Source organism: Equus quagga, chromosome 21, assembly GCF_021613505.1.
Source record: "Equus quagga isolate Etosha38 chromosome 21, UCLA_HA_Equagga_1.0, whole genome shotgun sequence".
NCBI classification, from domain to species: Eukaryota; Metazoa; Chordata; class Mammalia; order Perissodactyla; family Equidae; genus Equus; species Equus quagga.
In genome coordinates, this window is record NC_060287.1 from 40,385,798 (window position 1) to 40,398,629 (window position 12,832).

Genomic DNA, 12,832 nt, shown 5'->3' on the forward strand with positions numbered 1-12,832 from the left:
CCTGGGGGAGCTCCCAGAAGGAGGCGTCCTTTCTTGGATCTGTGTGCCCTACAGAGCATACCCCTTGGTCCTTCCTGGCAGAGAGATCTGGCTATGGACAGGACGGGGAGGGAGCTGAGCAGCTGGGGGACAGGAGTCTCTGGACTTTTGGAGAGGCTGTGTCATGGTCAGTGAGGCAGCTGGTCTAACCTAGGAAAGGAGCAGAGATGGCCTTACAAGTAAGCAGAACTGAAACTCAAGGGGTCACCTCAGGGACAGGAGCTAGTTCAGATGTACCTGTGTCCCCAGTGAACTGTTATCAGTGTATAGGTTCAGAGTTGTTTCTATTTGGAAATGGATATCCTTCCTGCATGCCTGGCCCAGCTCCTCCACCCAGCACCTCACTGACATGAACACAAAAGCGTGCTCCTAATACTGATTTCACCACAAGTGCTGACACCGTTGGCCAGGCTGCCTCGCCCACTGCCACACGGGAGGTGGAATTAGAAGCCCACTCCACTGGCCCTACTTGTCCGGCCTCTTCTTTCTGTGCTTCCTCTCAGAGCTCTCATCAGCGCCTCTGTGTAAATGAAGGGAAAATTGAGAGGTGCCTACTCTCCTCCATGGAGGCTTCCCTGGGGTCCAAGTTGCCCCCACACAGCAGGGGAGGTTTGGAGGAGCCTACTCAGTGGCAACTCTGCTGCCATAGACAGATAGTCTTAACCTCAGGCTGCAGTCCGGCCCCACCATGGCTGTTCCTGTGTCCTGGGGAGGCCCCGCCTCTTGTCCCTCTTACTGCTTCAGTTTCAATGACCACCTGCTCCTTCAGGTGGCTCAGAGGGCCAGAGGCCACAGCATCCCATCTGTAAACAGAGGTCGCATGATAAGGAGGAAAGGGAACATCTGATGTGTCCTCAGAATTTTATCCAAGTTCATCAAAAGACAGGGTTTAGGCAGCAGTAAGCTTTATCCTGGCTTCAAACACCCCCCTACCATGAGGATGCCGCCAAGAAGGCATTAACATGGCCTCGGCCCTGGTGCTAGCATCCAGCCTCCAGAGGACACCAGGAGAGGTGACCAGCCATGTGGCTCTCCAGTCTCTTGATTTGTCGGAGCTTTGTGCATTGAGGCACTGAGCAGAGCCAGGTGCCGCAGCGCCCATCCCTCCAGCAGGAAGGCAGGCGCACACTCACACCCTCTCCCATCCCTCCAGCAGGAGGCTCATGCTCGCCCCCTCTCTCAGGGTGGCCGGTGCTGCCTCCTTCCAGAAGCACGGATCGTGTGGTATAGAGTAGATAGACCAAGGCTGGGCCTGTCCCCACAGGCTTTCCCAAGCTCTGTGCATGCTCCACTCAGGGCTACTGTGGGCTCTTCTCTAAGAAATCCCTCCCTCCTTTTTTCTAGCTAATAGGCTGCATAATTGGACGCCAAGGGACCAAAATCAATGAAATTCGACAGATGTCTGGAGCCCAGATCAAAATCGCCAATGCCACAGAGGGGTCGTCAGAGCGCCAGATCACCATCACAGGGACCCCAGCCAACATCAGCCTTGCCCAGTACCTCATCAATGCCAGGTGAGTGCTCGCGGAGCCCTGTCTCTGGTCCAACAGGATGCTCAGAGAACCTGGCTTGCCATGGTCAGGAGCCTGGACCATGTCCTGCCTCCCTCTGGGGGCTTCTCTTTCCCTCCTAGTTGTGGGGGTGGAGTGTGATGGAAAGAGTCTCCATGTAGACGGGGGCCTCACACCCTCCTCTGCACTTTCACACTGAAGAGTCTCTAGTGAGGGGCTAGGTGGTAATAGACGAGAGCATTTCTGGGGCCTTAGGTCAGCCACACTCTTGGGTTAACTGAAAGTTAGCATGAAGGGTTATGTAGTTTCAGAGAATACATTACTAGATCATTCGGCTTTCACACATCCTGTGGTTGTAAAGACCCCCCCCCCCCCCCCCCCCGCCCCTGCTGAGCAATGCATCAGGGAAGTGTGTGAGGGTCAGAGGTTATGCTGCTGTGGGAGTTGAGGTCCTGCGGCAGGGCCACATTCACAGCAAGGAGCCTGAGAGCCAGGGATGACACTCCTGGCCACGCCTTGGCCATTCACTTTGGCCTCCCTGCCAGGACATGTCAGTGAACATGAGGTGACCACACGTGGGGAGGTGGGACCGAGCAGGAGGGTGGGAAGGGGCCCCTATCTTCCCTCCACCTGGGGTGAGACCCTCCTCCCTAATCCAGAAGGTAGAGCCAGGCTCGCAGGAGGCTCAAGTGGTCAGGGAAGGCAGCCCGCCATGGGCAGTGTGACTCTGGTGCCCCTCCCCGAGTGGTCGCCGTGGAAGTTGTGCTTGTCCACATGATTATCGTCACCCCCCTGATGTGGGCCTTGTGGGCGGGGAAGAATGGTCCTGTGGATCTGGCCCTAGTGGGTCCTCCTCCCTCTGCTTGGCTTTGGTTTCCAGCTCACGGCCACTGAACAGTGACCTGGGCCGACCCATCACGACAAAGAGAGAGATGCAAAGGCTGTGAGGATGCCACAGGGCCACAGGTTTTGTGTTAAGCCTGTTTTATGAGGAGGTTGTGACCTGCCCACCCTGTGTCTTTGTCTCTTCCAGGCTGACGTCTGAGGTCACTGGGATGGGCGCGCTCTAATCCTACCCAGCGTCCCCCAGGTCCGCGAACCCGCACCTCCACCCGGCTCGCACACTCTGTACAGACCACCTACCCTTCGTCCAAATATAAATAGAGGTTTTCTTTACTAACAGAAATATCTATGCCCTAGAGATCTGCACATACCAACAAAGCCCGTTGATATCCATCTCTGTGTGAGGTCCAGGCTCTGTCTCCGATTCTGCTCTGTACATTAATTTAGGCTCCGCTCTGTTGATGCATTGGCATGCAGTGTTAATTATTTTAAATGTTGGGGGCATTCCCATCTGTGACATTCTAGAAACATTTTTCCTTAGTGTCAGTATACCTGTTTAAGAGTTGGTTTGGTGTTTTGACAGCACTTCCTCAGCGTCCTCTCCTAAGCCATCTAGAACCATGGTTGCTTTGAGTTGCCCCCCACCACACCAGCCCCACCTGCTGACCATGTCCCCTCACAGCCTGTGCTGATCTTGGCTTACATGTCCATGCAAGTCTTGTGCAGTCAGGGGGCACCTTTCCCCTTGTTCCCAGGGGAGGAGAATAGAGGATGCGCAGTCCTGACCCAAGGTGCAGGGTGAAGTGGGAGTGCTGGGACCCTGACTTCACGGGGATGTCACGTGCTGGGGAGGCATATGTGGCCCTCACGGGGCTTCCAGGGGGGCTGGAGAGCGTGGACTGGCCAGGAAGCGCCTCTACACCTTGTCGGAGTTCAATAAATGTCGTGCTCTGCCCCCCACTGGCTCTGACTCCTCTCTGTGCCCCCTCTCGCACATGCACACTTGCATGCACACGTGCACCCGTGAGGCCTGGCCTTGGGCTGGCCTGCTGCCTGAAGACGATGCTCTTTCTCCCTCGAGCTAAGGTTTCCCCCTCTGTCTCCAGCCCCTTTTAAGAGTTTGACTTGCGCAGGTTGTTCTAGTTTTCCTTTTGCAAAACTGCCTCAAATGACAATAATGAAAACTCTGTTTTATCCTGGCACCAAAGTACCAGTTTCTATTTGTGGAATTTGCCTCTTCCACTGCCATCGTGGGCATGGGAGGCCAGGCTGCGCATGGTGATACCAGCAGCTTCCTAGCTTCATGGTGACCCATTCACGGAACTGTCTACTCGGCTCACCTTGTAGCAGACAGGCTGCTCACCTGTGCTCACCTTTAAGGAGCCCACTGTGCCCCTTCTGGATGCTGAAGCCCTGGGTGGGACACAGGCCCAGGCACAGGCAGGCCCCACCCTCCTTCAGGGCGAGCAACAGAGGACCCTGGCCTGGGGCAGAGGGGAGGCTCAAAGGCAGGCAGAGACCACAGCATCTCCCAGGACCCATCAAGCATCCAGTGCCCAGGATGGCCTGCTCACAATGCCCACCTCTCACAGGAGAGAGAGCCTGCCTGCCCTGAGTGGAAGCTGCCCTGCTTCCCAGACTCTGGCCAGGCCTCGGGTGCTCACCCTGTGTGCCCAGGTGGCCCGGACACACTGCCCCTGCTCTCCTCAGGGTCCTGTGGTCCAGAGTCGGTGCACAGCATAGCAATGCCTGGCCAAATCAAACACTCAGTGGTTTGGGGCCTTGCAGTTCACTCATACACCTGCTGGACTCGTTGGCCATGTAGCAGCCACCACTCAGGCACGCAGGCCTTTCTCTGGGCTCCTCTGTCAGAAGAGGGCAGCGGATAACCAGTAGACAGGGTGAGTAGGTGTCTTAGAAAGAGAAAGATGCTGTGGAAAGAAGGTAAAGCCAACAGTGAGGAGGGCATCGGAAGTGCAGTATTAAGTGGGTGGCAAGGTGGGCCCTTGAGAAGCTGCGGGCCGAGGCCAACCTGAGGGGAGGCATTAGCTGTGCCCCAGACTGGAGAAGAACAGCAGGTGGAGGGGTGCCAGCGCCAGGGCTGGAGTGCCAGAGCTGGTGCAGGTAAGGAAAGGAGGACAGGAGGGCGCAGGAGTGAGAGTGGGGCCAGTGGAGCGCTGGAGGCTGTGGGAGCTGAGGGAAAGTGGAACTCAGGCCAGGAGCATCGGGTTCTGGAAGCCTGTTGAGGAAAGCACTTAAGGATTCCCGACAGATGGGATGTGGGCTATGAAAGAAAGAGGGTCCAGGCGGACATGACGGCTCTTGGTCTGAGCTTGGTGAGAGGTGCGGGAAGATGGGAGCCAAGTTGTGACCAGTGGGGGTTGAGGTATGCCGGCACCACTGTGGAGATGGGGGCTCTGAGGTCTGCAATTGGAGCCCAGTCCCGGCGGAGAGCTGTAGAAGCAGCAGCCCAGGAGCACTGAGGGGGCTCCACGCAGGGCACACAGCAAGAGTCAGGAAAGAGGGTGCCGTGCCCATGCAGACCAGCTCGGGGCCCGGGGTGAGGCCTGGAGGGGATGCCATGTGATGGGCATGTCACTGGCCCCAGGTGATGCCTGGCACCCTGAGCAGCTGGGCCCCCAGGGAGCAGCCACAAACCACAGGGAGGAGGGGTCAGTCAGGGCGGGCTCACACTTCAGTGTCTACAAATCAAACTGCTATGAACATTTACATACAAGTCCGTACGGACACGCTTTCATTATCTTGGGTAAATATCTATGAGTGAAATGACTGGATCATATGATAGGTTTATGTTTAACTTTTTAAGAAACTTCTAAACCTTTCTAAAGTGCTTGTACCATTTTACACTCTCTCCACAGTGCACAGGAGTCCCAGTTACTCCACATCCTCAGCAACATTTGGTACGCCAGTCTTTTTCATTGTAGCCATCCTAGTGGCTGTGAGATGGTATCTCACTGTAGTTTTAATTTGCATTTCCCTTATGACTAACGATGTTGAGCATCTTTTCATGTGCTTATTTGCCATCTATACCTTCTTTGCTGAAGTGTTTGTTCAAATCTTGTGCCCATCTTTTAATTTGGTTTCCTTATTATTGAGTTTTGAGAGTTCTTTATATATTCAGGATGTGAGACGTTTACCAGATATTTGCTTTGCAAATATTTTCTTCCAGTCTGTGGCTTGTCTTTTCATTCTCTCAATGATGTCTTTTGAAGAGCAGAAGTTTCTAATTTCGATGAAGTCCATATTATCAATTTGTTCTTGTATGGATCATGCTTTTAGTGTCATATCCAGGAAATCTTTGACTAACCCAAGATCACACAGATTTTCTCATACGTTTTCTTCTAGGAAGGCTTGTAATTTTATTCCCCTGCTGAATTGTCTTTGCGCTTTTATCAAAAATCAGTTCTCCCTGGGGCTGACCCAGTGGCATAGTGATTAAATTCATGTGCTCTGCCTCAGTGGCTCAGAGTTCGCCAGTTTGGATCCCAGGTGCAGATCTACAGACCACTCATCAAGCCATGCTATGGTGGTGTCCCGCCACACAGAAAGTAGAGGAAGATGGGCACGGACGTTAGCTCAGGGCCAGTCTTCCTCAGCCAAAAGAGGAGGATTGGCTGCAGATGTTAGCTCAGGGCTAATCTTCCTCAAAAAAAAAAACCAATTATCCATATTTGTGCAAGTTTATTTCTGGTCTTTGTTCTGTTCCAGTGATTGATTTATCTGTCTCTATGACAACAGCACACAGTCTTGATTGCCATAGCCTTATGATAAGTCTTCAGATCAGGTAGTGTCAGTCCTCCAAGGCTGTTCTTTTTTTTCAAAGTTGTTTTGACTATTGTATGTCCTTTTTGTATTTTCATATGAATTTTAGAATAAGCTGGTAAGTTTCCACAAAAAAAGTGTGCTGGGGTTTTGATTGTGATGGTGTGGAACCTGTTGATTAATTTCACAATAATTGACAGCTTAACAATTTGGAGTCATTTGACCTATGAACAAGGTGTCTCTCTCCGTTTATGTCTTATTTAATTTCATTCAGCAGTGTTTTGTAGTTCTCAGTAAACAGGTTTACAAATCTTTTGTCAGACTTATCCTGATGTATTTCATATATATTATACTGTTTTAAACTGCTTCAACTTTACAATTGTTCATTGTTAATACATAGAAAGACATTGATTTGTGTATATTATTCTTATATCTTACAAGCTATGCAACTCACTGTTATTGTGGAGTTGTCAATTTCTCCTTGCGGTTCTATCTATTTTAGCTTTGCTTGTTTTGAAACCTCTTGTTAGGTGAATAACATTTAGTACTGTTATGTCCTCCAGCTCAACTGACTTCTTTATTATGAAATTGCCTTCTTTATCTCTGGTAGTGTTTTTTCTCCGAGATCTACTTTGTCTGATATTAACATAGCCACTCTAGCTTTCTTTAGATGAGTGTTAGCATGATATATTTTCCATTCTTCTACTATTAACCTATTTGTGTCTTCTATTTGAAATTACTTTATTGTAGGCCTAGGTTTTTAATCCAGTCTGATAGTCTCTGCCTTTGCCTTTAGCTCGTTTACGTTCAGTGTGGTTATTGGTAGATTTGGGTCTATCAGGCACTCTTGGTTTTCTGTTTGTCTCATGTATTCTTTATTCCCTTTTTCTTCATTTTCTGACTTTTTCTGGATTCACTTAATATTTTTATGATTCCATTATATCTTCTTTGTTGGCTTATTAGCTATAACTCTTTATTTTGTTATTTTTGACTTAGGGTTTGTAAACTTTTCACAATCTACTTCAAGTAGAAGTAGATTTCACACTTCACATATGATATAAGAACCTTAAAAGGGTCTACTTTCATCTCTCCCCTCCTGGACTTTATACTGTTGTCACACATTTTACGTATACATCTGTTATAAATCTCATATTACATTGTTATTATTTTTGTGTAAGAATTTATCTCATATTTTTAAAAGAAATTTATGTTCTGGAGCTGCCAGAATACGTGGTGAGGAGATGTAGTGTGTCGAGGTGCACAGAACCTTTGGCCTCAGCTGGACGCACCTCCTCATAGTGCTGCTGCTGGTGTGAACCCACACAGTGTGCTGCCTGAGTGATGGCATACTCTGCCTTATTGGCATGTTCCAAATGAGAGGAGGCTTCTCCCTTGACCAGAGAACAGTGAGGACTCAATCTTCTGCTTACACATTTACACGCCTGAGGATTTGGAGAATTTTCCACCTATTGGCTTTTCTACCAATGGCTGAACCATTCAAAATTTGTTTCTCGCACAACGAGAAGGACCTACAACTAGAATATGCAACTATGTACTGGGGGGCTTTGGGGAGAAGAAGAAGAAGGAGAAAAAAGAAGATTGGCAACAGATGTTAGCTCAGGTGCCAATGTTTAAAAATAAAAAAATTTGTTTCTCCTCCACTCCTCACATATTCTGCTGCCAGGCACTTCCACTCTTTGTTCTGTTTCCTTGATAGAAGGTTTACTCTCTCATCTTGATGGTAATAATAATAATAATAATAATAATAAATGTGTTAGATATTTTTCATCAAGTCTCATGTCTCTTACGCTCATTTCTGTTCTTTCCATTCTTTTGCCTCTATCTTCCAGTTTATTAATCATTCATTTCTTTTGGTCCAATCTACTGTCAAACCCATCGATTGAGTTCTTAGCTTCATTTTCAGTTTTAAAATTCTGAAAACTCCGTTTGATTATTTTTGTTAATTTCAATCACAGTTCATTTAAAGTTTTTGTCTGGCAACTGTATCATCTGGAGTACCTGTGGGTCTGTTTCTTTTGTCTGTTTTTTCTCATATTTCTTGGTGTGCCTGATGATTTGACTGACTGTCAAACGCCCTGTTGTGTATGAACACTGTGAACAGCAGGTTGCAGAGGCTCTGGATGACTGATTTTCCTCTACAGGTGTTTCGCCCTATCCTCTGCTGGACTAGGGATGGCCCCCCTCTATCTAATCAAGCTTGGGGTACAGATTTTGTAGGACTTCATCTACTTCTGGTTCACTCCTCTCTGAGCGTATGGCCCTCAGATGTCCCACTGGAAGCCTAGGGTGTTTACCAAGGTCCTTCTTCCTTGGAAGGTTGTGAACTTGGATTGTTGTCTGGCACCAGGACACTACGGAAAACTCTGCCCAGCTTTGGGCAGTTTCTGTTTGGCTTCTTAGCCTTTTGCTATGTGAAGATCTGGAGTTGGCACATGTCCTGAAGGGAGAACCAGTGTGATGAAGAGGGATTGGTCCTCTATACCTCTTTGCAGAGGGAAGATGCCATAGGATGCTGAGCTCCCTCACAGGCTTGCCTTCTCTCCAGGATCCCAGCCCCTCCATTTTGGGCTGCTTCAGAAGTTCTCTAGTACCTTCAATAGGCTTTTTTTAACCCGACTTTCCTAATTGTTCCTGGTGGGGGTGTTTGTCACAGCTGGAACTAGGAGTCCCTGCCCGTAGACTTGAGGGCTTTCAAAGAATTTCATGGTTGATATAAAAATCTCAGGAGGCAGGATTTTTTTTTTTAATTAACGCGCTGAAGATACTAGTACTCAGTAGATTAAACTCTTTGTGAGAGTTATGGGAATATCCAATTAGTCAACAAAGACTTGCAACAGGTTTAATTCGTCCAGTTATTCCAGATGGACATCCTTTATCCTTTAGCATCAATTTCAGCAGTTCTATCGAGGAAAGATAATTTCACAGAGCTAATTAGACCCAAAAATCACCTTAGGCTTGAACATACACTCAAAATCAGAAGCAACTTCAGGTTTGTTACAGAACTCAGCTCCCACTCTGATTTATCTGAGGATGTGAATGAGCTTGGAGGTGCTCCCTTGAGATGAATACTTGATTAACTACAGCTTGCTGGGGCCAGCTATCTTTGAAGCGTTTAGATAAGGTGGGAAGCAGGGCAAGCAGGGTAGGGGAGGAGGAGGATGGAGGAAGAGCCTGGCTCCCCTGAGTCTGCAATGGATGGGTTTCAAGTTGATGGTGTGGAGTAGAACTTTCCTGCAAGTGTCATTTTGTATTTTTAGATGTTTCCACTGAAAGGACCAGCAGCAGTTCGGGAAATGCCCAATACTTAACCAGCTCCACGTCAGACAGCAGCACCCCCAAACTCACAATTAGGCTCCAGTTTGTGCTTGCTCTGTGCATTGATCCTGTAACCCTGGGACGCATCTCTACTGTGGTTACTGAGAGCTCAGTAGAGGGCGCCTTGCCCTGGGATGAGAAGGACTGAGGAGGACAGCCTGGGCAGGAAGCCGAGAAATAGAGTTCTCTGCCCAAACCAATCCCTAATTTACTCCAACTTAGGGTGCACTCACCTTGACCTAAAGTGAAGTGACATGCAAGAGTCATCTTTCCTAGGAGAGGGGGGAAGCTCTAAAGAAATTGCTTGTCACACAGGCACAGCCCACGGGGCTGCAGCAACACCAGGTTGTCGGGTTGGTATTTGGTCAGGAGCCATGGACAAGCACCACTGCTTACCTTGAGAAATTTCACATTGGTCTGAGGTTTAAGTCAGTGATTACTCTTCCTGCTCCATGAAATCTATGACTATAAGTAATACTAACTTCCAGTTCTGACCCTAGAATGTACAATGTTATAAAAATATGTAGCATAAAGTTAGGCAAAGATTATTTTGACAAGAATAAAAAGTTTCCTGCTGAAAGAATTAAGACGAGGCGTTATTAGATTGATTAAAGGATGTGTTACCATGGCAACAAATAAAACCAGTCTCACTTGAGCATGTCTTCATGCCTACATTACGCAGGATGAGTAGTGATATTTGGCACCCTAAGCTTTCCTAAAATTTCTGGCTACATTCAGGATCATCTAGAGGGTAAATTCTCTTCACTCCACATCTGGAAACAGAACCGACCGTGTCACCTTCTCTCCAGGCCACACTCTGAGGCTGCCCTCTGCCATCTGGGTCAGGTCTCCTGAGAAGCTTTCCTGGTTCGAGGACTGGGGGCCATGGTTTGAAGGGCCATGTCTCGTCCCATCTCTACTGAAGACTCACAAAATGTTTAGGATTATTGTTTAATTTCTTGGTCTCCAGCTGAGATGAAGTGAAAGACATTTAACAGCCCTAGGAACCTGGGACTCGGAGTCAGTGACCCATACATTCTTGCTTCTGTCTTCCCAACCTTACAAAGCAGTCCCTCTGCCGGGCTGCCTGGGCCAATGTGGGTCCTCACTCTCCCTGCACAAAGCTGGCAGGTCTGATGAGCAGCAGGCCTCCCATCTCTTCATATCGCCAGTCATGTGTCTCAGCCAGAGGCCCAGAGTCTGGAGGACTTCCCTTGACTTGCCCCGTCCCATTGGTGGAGAAGAGATTTGATCCAATGATCCCCAACCCTCAGACCCTCAGACTCCGCCTCAGCCTGAGGTCACAGCACCATGACCTGCCTGGAAACAGCTCATCCACTCACAAGGAGAGAGAGCTGCCCAGCAGGTAGACCCTGCAGAGCTTTCCTCAAGGGCCGTGTCCCTCTGGAGGGACCAGTGTCCTGAGGTGTGCAGCCTCCGCCAGCACACCCTCTGGGACCAAAGTCGATTGCAGAGAAGAGCCCACCACACAGGACGTGAGGCTGTCCCTGCATCCTCTGCGCTGCAGCTGAAACCACCACCTGAGTCTCGGTTGTCTCCTTAAAACCGGACAGTTGGACTGGCTCAGGGAGGCTCAGATGCCACCAGGAGCCAACAGGCTCAGGTATGCACTCAGCAGGTGGGCCTGGGCTCAGGTGTGAATTCAGTGGGTGGGGCCTGGGCTCATGTGTACACTCAGCAGGTGGGGCCTCGGCTCAGGAGTTAATTCAGTGGGTGGGGCCTGGGCTCATGTGTACACTCAGCATGGGGGACCTGGGCTCACGTGTGAATTCAGTAGATGCGGCCTGGGCTCACATGTACATATACTCAGCAGGTGTTTCCTGGGCTCAGGTTTGTGTACAGCAGGTGAGGTCCAGGGTGTCTTCAGAACACACTCATTCACAGGGCAGAGGCCACACAATGCTGAGTTGTGGAGATTTGGGTTTTTATGTGAACTCACATTGGTACCTAATTGAATATTTTTACCACCAGGCTGGGCCATCTGTGGACTACATGTAGCCCAAGGGGCTCCATGTGCCATGGAGACTGGGGCCTGAGATGTGCTGGGCTCGGCCAGGAGCTTGCCTAAGAGTGTGGAGGCAGCCCCCGTCCATGTGAGGCGAGGCCTAGGACCCACACCATTGGTGTCTCCCTAGAGATGGGGTGAGATGAGGTGGGGGGCAGGTAGCACCCTTCATGCAGCTGGAGGCCGGGACTCCCCACAGGCCTCAGTATCCCCTTGGGGTTGCCAGGAGGTGGGTTGTGTGTCACCCAGAAGAAGGCCCCTGGAGGTGCCCGTGAGCCTCAGCCATCTCCCCACCCACTGGGACCTCGGGAGAGTGGCCAGGTTCTGGCCCAAGTCTGACTCCGGAAATGGCCAGCCTGCCAGCGCTGCCAGAGCTCCCAGGGAAAGGATGGAGGCGGAGAGAGAACAGAGCTTCTGAGGAAAATCTGTTTCCTCTCTTCCCAAATAGCAACGAGTGGGTGGGGACGGCGCCAAGGTTTTGGGGAGGCCCAGCCCACAGTGGACAGAGGTGGCTGGGACATGGCCCCCACCTCTGTCTGGGCAGCAGGGGTCCGCTCCAAGTAGCCGGGGCAGGGTGCCCAGACCTGGCAGAGCCACTCGACTGCTCATGGCGAGGCCCAGCTTGGGGGATTCTGATGGGAAATCTGGGGGAGGTAGAGGGGGCGAGACCCTGTGGTGAAATTATGCACAAACCCCACTGAGTCAGGCTGAGGCTGTGGTCTTGCCACCTCCAGGAACAGCCATACTGGTCAGCCACACTGCCCACAGCACGCCCAACCTCCTGGCTCCCGTCTGCATGCCCATGGGGCTGCCCATTCCAGACACACCCGAGGGCCCCCCTGCGGCCCCTGGACTGGCAGCTCCTCCCTGCTTCCCCGTGGCCTTGAGGTCTGATCTTTATTACACACGGGAGCTCCATCTCCCCCTACACGTGATGGATGGACTCCGAGTGGCATCTGCTCTCACAGTGACAGGTAGGGGCACAGCAAGGCTGTGTGCAGGGCCAGGCTGGCCAGTGCCTTCAAAGCAGACGCCAGCACCCCACCCTTTTGTGTACAGTGTGGTGTGTGCTGACCCCCCTTTCAGACACATGTGTGAGCACATGCACATTCAAGCTAAAGTGTGAGGAATTGGAGCCAATCCACCCATTTCTCGCACGGGGATGCCCAGCTTGCCCCTGGCAGGAACACCTCAAGCCCACACAAATGAGCTTTGATATCAAGAGGGTTGGGGACCTCAGTCAGTGACCTGGCGACTCAGCAGCAGCATCTGTAGCTTCTGCTGTCCTGGGTGT

At 50.5% G+C, this 12,832-nt stretch overlaps 1 protein-coding gene across 1 annotated transcript in view; it reads left to right on the forward strand.

Moving 5' to 3' along the window:
• Positions 1–2,799, forward strand: part of PCBP3 (poly(rC) binding protein 3) — a 39,910-nt gene extending 37,111 nt beyond the window's left edge. The window contains exons 13-14 of the mRNA XM_046648261.1: positions 1,384–1,553; positions 2,584–2,799. Coding sequence (XP_046504217.1) covers positions 1,384–1,553; positions 2,584–2,620 — 207 coding nt within the window. The 3' untranslated portion in view covers positions 2,621–2,799. The remainder of the gene's footprint in view (positions 1–1,383; positions 1,554–2,583) is intronic.
• Positions 2,800–12,832: the final 10,033 nt, after the last annotated feature.